The sequence below is a fragment of the Cryptomeria japonica genome, chromosome 8 (assembly GCF_030272615.1).
Source record: "Cryptomeria japonica chromosome 8, Sugi_1.0, whole genome shotgun sequence".
Classification (NCBI taxonomy): Eukaryota; Viridiplantae; Streptophyta; class Pinopsida; order Cupressales; family Cupressaceae; genus Cryptomeria; species Cryptomeria japonica.
Window position 1 is genome coordinate 468,117,048 of NC_081412.1, and position 7,850 is coordinate 468,124,897.

General features: G+C 35.3%; 1 protein-coding gene across 1 annotated transcript; it reads left to right on the forward strand.

Moving 5' to 3' along the window:
* The first annotated feature begins 4,370 nt into the window (after positions 1–4,370).
* LOC131079546 (polygalacturonase 1 beta-like protein 3) lies at positions 4,371–6,744 on the forward strand. The gene is made up of 2 exons (XM_058017525.2): positions 4,371–4,712; positions 4,795–6,744. The coding sequence occupies exons 1-2, from the start codon at positions 4,665–4,667 to the stop codon at positions 6,553–6,555; spliced, it is 1,809 nt and encodes a 602-aa protein (XP_057873508.2). The 5' UTR covers positions 4,371–4,664; the 3' UTR covers positions 6,556–6,744.
* The last annotated feature ends 1,106 nt before the right edge of the window (positions 6,745–7,850 follow it).

Sequence of the window (7,850 nt, forward strand, 5' to 3'; positions counted from 1 at the left end):
TCCCCCCAAATATTGAACTAGTCACAAAAATACAATTAAGATCCCCCATAAGAGAGAGAAAATAAGGATATGAATCTTGTCGATGAAGAAGTAGCTCCTATGCCAATGATGAGAACCTGGAGACAGAACACAATCTACTACTTTCAAACAAAATTTCTCTCATTAGGAAGACAAAAATACATTGGAGATATGAGAAGCCACTCCCATAAATTGGAAGAAGTAGGAATCCAAATCCAAGTATTGTGTGCCTCTGGAAACTGTTCGAATACTACTATGTCCATGAAAGATTATGATGGCACAAACCAATCAAATACATACCTGATCAATGTAGAAGGTGATAAATCAAGACTGCAAAAACTAATCAAGAACAAGATCCATGGGAAATGAAGATAGGTTGACAACACTAATGAGGTTATCAACATAAAGGAGATGAGTATCCTCAAAATATTCTTGTAGATCAACAAGATGAGACTCCAAAAATAATGATGATATGCTTGCAAGATATTAATCCCAAGTAGCCATGTCTGGAAGAACAATGTCCTATTGTACTAAATCAATTGGGATCATGCAAGAGCCAATGCCATTCTGAATAGGAAAAATAGCAGATGATTGATATTAAGATGATGTCTCAATATGAGGAGTGAGAATTGAGAAAAAAGTCTCTAATCCATTGAGACATGAAAGACATGTGATATACTCAAGCATCTCAAAAGTGCAATTATCCTAGGGTATGTAATTTGCATTTGCAAGAGGAATAAGACAATCTACTACAAGATCCTTTAGAAATGGAGAGATATGAGGGTCTCCATAGATATCCCAAAGGTGATTTTAAAGTGTGTGAGGACTATCAATGTCCTTGATAAAGCACACATAGTGTTAAAATCAACACTAGAATCAATCACTCCTACAACATGGTCATGAATGATCCTCCAAGCATGCTTACCCCTCCTTGAGGCTAGTTAAGAGATGAGATCATATGGATAAGACGAAAAATCAAGCCACCTAAGATGTGTCAAGATGCCCTCTTGTCAAGGCTCATAATTGCCCTTGGCCAAGCTGATAACAAAAGGATGAATAGGAAAAATCATGATAGCTCCTCAAATGAAATAATCAAACTCCAAACATCTCAATACATGTCAAGAAAATGAAATAAATTCCATTCCCACAAACAAATCCATTTCAAGTGCCAAAAATCCAAGTAATCAACTAGATAGTGAAAATACTAAAATATAAATAAAATATACCATGAGAAAAATCTTTTAAAATTGCATATATAGATCTAAAGGGCTCTAGATTACCTTCCAATGTCGTAAGAATCATCAAAATCAAAGATACTAGTGAAAAGATATGAGCTTGAAAGTTGAAAATGGAGATCAATCTCTGATTAAGTATAATAGAATGTTGGAGTTGAGTTTGATGATGAGACCACTGCCACTAGAAAGGACGTTGAACCAGATTTTTGATGATATCTAGTTTTCCCAATTTTGACATCATATGCAATAGTTATGGAAAAAAGAAGAATAGGCTAAATTTAGCCAACCGACAACCTGTAAACATAGCCCTTGCGATTTGATTTATGCAAAATATGTTCACTTTATACAAAATCAAATAGATGCCTAGATAAATTTTTGGGGTAAAGAGCTCAACTTAGAAACCTTCTTTCAAAAAATATTGCAGAAAAAACATTATTGTCAAATCTTATTTTTTAGCTCCTTTTTTTCTTTTTTGATTTTATTGCAAAAAATGATGAATCTTGCCAAACTAAGAGTGACCTAGATGATTTTTTGTGGTTGTTAAGAGAACCCCAAAAAATTGTTTTTCTCCAAAATGAGTCAATTTTTTCCTCAAAAATGGATCTCATAGAAATTAGATACGAACTTGGCAGATCTGGAGCTCTAATACCATGTTGGAGTTATTTGTTTAGCCCCACAAACCCATGAATCATGTGCAAGAAAAAAACTTGTCAAATTTAAGAGAAAAAACCATGATTAATGTAATGCAACCTTGAGAGAGAGAATTGATCCAAAGAGGAATTTGTTATGTAGGTTAACCTCTAATGAAATTGGATAGATTACAATGAATGAAAGACTTTCTTTATAGAAAGAAAGAGAAACCTAATCTAAAATTAGGAAACTACCAAAAAAAAAGCACAAATGACTATAGATTAGCTCAACTAAATGAAGCTACTCTAGCCTAGACTAATAAAAGATAAAAAGCACCTAGATTTAGCTTAATGAATAAAGTAATTGAAGGACCTAATTGATTAAATAACTAGATATAATATTCTAGTTACTCCAGCAATTTTTAGATCATTGACAAGAAATATACATACTTGCATCATTAATTAAGAAGCATTAAATCAAAATATTCATCGTTGGATCATCATCTAGAACATCTATACATGTTATTTAAAAAAAAAACCATTTGCCATCATAGAATTTTGACACAAGTAATACATATTCCCTATATCACACACAACTTAATATTTACTTTAAAAAAACCACGAACATCAAAATAAATTACAAACAAAAATAAAAAATTATAAAAATCTAATTGAAATACGAAAAGTAGACTCTAGATGAATAATCATTCCTATGGCTATAAAAATACCCCAAATAATAAACAATAAATTTTCAAATCCCTAAAAATTAATCTAATCATTCTTAATTTTCACATATATCAATTCGATACACACAACCATCACAACATATCTACATCCAACTCTCAAATCATATAATAATATTAATTATCTCATTTTCACCTAAATCTTTATATAAAGGGAATTTTATCCTTTTCCAAACTTCAAGGTTTGATTTAACAGTCAACGAGGCCGTCTTATTCAAGTGTAACTACCCACCCCCCTTGGATTCTATCTGCACATGCCACTTAATTGAGCTTTTGAATTTGAATTTGAATTTGAATCTTTATATAATTGTATATGGTGTGCAATATTGTCAAGGCACTTAATTGAGCTTTTGAATTTCAGAACGTTATCTTCCACCATTACCGTTCATAGCGCACAGAACTCCGTAGAAATTCTCAAAGCATCCACATTTATTTGAATAGGTTCGCTCTATGTTTGATATATTATAAAAATCATATATGGTCAAATTTAACGGTTATATTTTAAAATTTAAATAGTTAAAAACATGAAAAAGTATACGCTAAGGTCAATATTCCACCTTGATTTCAACCGCTCCACCTTTATTAATAATAAGTATTATTCTTTATTTAGTTATTTTTATAGAACTTACATTATTATCAAAACTATTATCAAGGCATTACATAGAAAAGTTGACATAGACAGCTGTACTTTTAGATTTCTACATGACTGTTTGTATAATTATTTTTACCTTTAATTACATATTTTATCCGTTTCATGATGGATCATTAAATAGAATTTATAATATTGATATTAAAATACACAAATCAAAAATATTTAAAAAATAAATTTATGTTTATTAAAATAATATAATTAATTTATAATATCTATTGAGAAGAGCTTTCATTTGTTTCTATTAAAAATATAAAAATATTTTATTTAATTTTTTTTTGTTTTCATCTAGTTGTTGATTTAGCCAAATGGCTAAGCAGCCCACAAAAATATATTATGGATAGTGTTAAATATACAATCTTGTCATCGATAGTGTTAAATATACAACCTTGTCGACTACATAGATGTTGTCATTGATTTAGTACTTCAAGTCAGACTCATCATATTGATGTATATGTGTACACTAACATATATATTTTAAAATTAATCTATATAAAATACTAATATCTTCCTAGTAAACACATATATAAGAAACACAGATAATAAAAAAAATTGAATTAAAATAAAATATATATTTATTTACTCAAAAAAATAGAAAATTACAGTCATTAAAATTGTATTTGCAAAACAAAAATAAAAAATCTAATCAAATTTAATATAAAATAATCAAACACACTCTTAAAAGTGTTGATTTTTATTGTTCTTTCATAATATACTGAACTTCTCTAATGATGTCATTGTAGGGTTAGGACCTCTCCACATAATTAAGACGGTCATGGGAAAAGAATGGTGCAAAGTATTGAAAGAATTTAATGGCATCGTATAAAATTAAATGAAACACTGGATCAATTGTTTTCCTTCTCTTGGAAAGAGTATCCGTGTAGTTTACAATATCCAGACTACTCAATCCATTTGATCTGCAAAAAGTTATTCTCTTGATTGAATACAGCAAGTGTGAATCCGAAGTTAAGGCTTGTGATCCCTCGGATTCCTAGTGCGCCTGCTGACGCTGAAATCTGCTAGCTGTAAGCTGAAAAAGGGAGCCCACATTGTGGTCCGCAAGGATTCCAGACCCATGTCAGAATTTCTAGTGGAAAACTATTTCTCCAACTAAAGAAAAATCTGGGCGCAAACAATCATAACCCTGCACAAACATAAACAATGTGTGCGCAGAAAAGCTGAATACAGATGATTAGACTCCATCAGAACTAGCGATTCACTTTTCTTGCCCGTAATTCAGGGTGGGAGACACGCAACCACTGATGTAATATATATCCACAACACTTGCCCAATTTCACCCTGTCTCCATGATAGAGTTTCTGTGACTCTCTGTAATCCACAAGGACTCTGAGAACAGATAAACTTGGGAACAATTTGGGCTTGATAGAAGATGGCACGCTGCGAAATCCTGCTGGTTCTTGTCATATCCGCGCTCATTGTAAGTTTGATTTTCCCATTCAAGATTGCTCTTTTATCGGCTTGAATAATGTTTGTAATGGTAGATTTGATGGGTTATGCAGTTCTCAAAGTGTGAGGGCGGAGGAGGTCAGCCATTTGCAGCAAAAGCTTCTCTGTTGCGCTTTTGGCGGCGCACATTGCCCGGTGCTCGGCTTCCGCCATTCTTGCTGCAAAAGGCCTCGCCCCTGAATGCTACTTCCGTTGCTCTATTTTCTCTCTATTTGAAAAATCACACCCTTTCCGACCATATCGAATCCTTTTGCACAGCAGCGGAGGTACTCTGTATTTCCACAGAGGTACAAAATGCAAGAGCTGTAGCAGGGCCCTCGAATTTCGAGAGCTACAATCAGAAGAAGTTTCAGCAGTACAAGGCCAACGACAATTCTTTCAAAAATTACTCTGACGATGGCAACGTTGTTGCAGACGCCTTCGGAAGCTACGGGCGTGACTCCAACAGCGGGTCTCAGATCTTCAAAAACTACGCCCCCAATACCAATCTGGAAAACGAGAGCTTTACCACTTACGCAAGCGGATCTGGCGGCGGTACCGGCGATTTCTCAAATTACGGCTTGCAGACCAACATTCCCGACCATCATTTCAAAAACTACGGCAGTGGGAGCAATGGATTGATACAGAATTTCAACAGCTATGCCGAGCAGTCAAACGTGATTCAGAACGGATTTACCACCTATGGGAAGGACGCCAACGCCATTCTGACGGATTTTAGCAACTATGCGTCGAAATCCAATGTGATCACCAACAACTTCAAGGGCTACGACCAGGGGGGCAACGCCGCCAGCGGAGGCTTCACCAATTATGGAGACGACGGCAACCGTGTGACCAACAAGTTTCAGAGTTATGCAGCAAAATTAAATGGCGGCGACGAGAGCTTCACCAACTACGGTCATCTTGCAAACACACAGCAGGCTGTGTTCAACTCGTACGGGAAGAATGCCAATGGTGCGGGGATCAGTTTCAGTACTTACGGCAACAAAACCTGGTTTGACTCCTCCAGTGAATTCACTCAGTACGCCAAGGGCTCAAACAGTCCCAGTGTGGAGTTCAAATCCTACAGCCTCAATTTCACTTTCAAAGACTATGCCAAGTCCGGCGTGACCTTTTCAGATTACAACAGGACGGTTAAAAGGGCGAGCGTGGAGGCTGGGAAGTTCTTCAGGGAGAATCTGTTGGTACAGGGCAAAACTCTCCCCATGCCCGATATCAAGGATTACATGCCCAAAAGATCGTTTCTTCCCGGTTCTTTGGCAAAAAATCTGCCCTTTTCTACCCAGACGATGCCGGAGCTGATGAAAATGTTAAACATTCCAGAGAACTCGTCAATGGCGGCGATCATGGCGAGAACGCTGCGAGAATGCGAAAGGGCGGCGGTTAAGGGCGAAATCAAGAAATGTGTGAGATCGGTGGAAGGCATGGCGGAATTTGCAGTATCGGTGCTGGGCTCAAAGGTGGAAGTGCTCACAACAGAAAGCACAGCGGGATCTGGACACAAAGTTTCTGTCGGCGCCGTCACGGGCAAAGACGGAGGTAAGATCACGAGATCAGTGTCGTGTCACCAGAGTCTGTTTCCGTTTCTGGTTTATTACTGCCATTCAGTGCCCAAGGTTAAAGTTTACAAAGCTGCATTGTTGTCAATGGAGGAGGAGAAGAAGATAAACGAGGGAGTTGCCATCTGCCATTTGGACACCAGTCAATGGAGTGCAGGGCATGCAGCATTCGTGGCACTGGGACATCAGCCAGGGAAGATCGAGGTCTGCCATTGGATTTTCGAGAACGATCTCATCTGGGTGCCCCTGCCCGCTTAATTCTAGTTTTTTAAGCAGATTTGCTCTTCTACCAGAATGAATTAACTGTAGCGCATTATAAAAAAATAACTGTATTCCAGGTTTTCTATGGTGCTGCAACTTCGAATGCATTTTGTAATCTTTTGCCTGCGTTATTACAGTGCTGTTAAGTTTAGTTATGAACAAAAGAAAAGGTCTGGTTTGATTTCATGTCTTTTCAATTTCCTTGCACGGATTAGTTTAGTAAAATATAAAATCGATATCATATCCGTCGTGTGCTTCGCTTGCAAACGTTCATTATTGCCCTTTTACTGCCTTAAAAGGTAGGTTTTGTTTTTTATTATTTCCATTGGAAACGGCATCTTTAAAGGTAGTGTGAGGAAAGATAAACACTCTTTTAATGAAAGGAAATTTGTATAGATATCTTCAATATTGTAGTAAAGCATATTTTGTTTGAAAAAGGTGGAAAGTAGCTTTTTAAAATAACAAGACAGATTATATTTTATAAATTTATGATTTGTAAATACAGAGAGACATGATTAAAGTATGGGAAATTTTAAGAAAGTTTTTCGTTGTCATTTTTTCGTTGTCATTTTTTCAATAGAATTTGACCGACACATATAATCATAATCATTAAAAGAATGGAATCTTTTATTTTATTTATTCTTTTAATTTGATCATTATGACTTGGTTGGAAAAGGTGAGAAGGTTTATTGGCAAGGAATGTAATTATGAGACCTGTAGAAAAAGAAAATCATAAGACCATTTAGGAAGGCAATCCACTACAACATTCAATTCTTTAAGAATGTGAGCAAAGGAAATAGCAAAAAAAACATCAAATAGAGATGGAGTATATATTTCATTAAAGGAACCATCTTCTAAGAGGACTCTTGAGAATCTTATTTGTTTAGAAGAGAAATCAAGATCAACAAATTTGATTCACAAGTAACCTTTTTTCAATCCAACTTGCATACTTTCTCAAGAGCCACCGAAATAGCATGTACTTCAATCAAATTATTAGAACTAATACTCATAGTAATTAGATCAAACAAAAAGAACTATGCCATCACTATCATGACCAATACCTTATATACCAACAGCACTAAGAAGAGTTTTCAATATGAATTTCGAAATAAAACAAAAAGGTGGAGACACCACATCCATATCTACTCACCTCTGGAGATGTCTTAGATCCAAATCTAGATAAAAATTAAAGATTTGAAAGCTCCAAATGATGTGAAAGAAAAATATTATGATATGCTTTTGGATTCAACTGCATGTATTTTGTTTACATCAACATTTCGGATCACACTCCA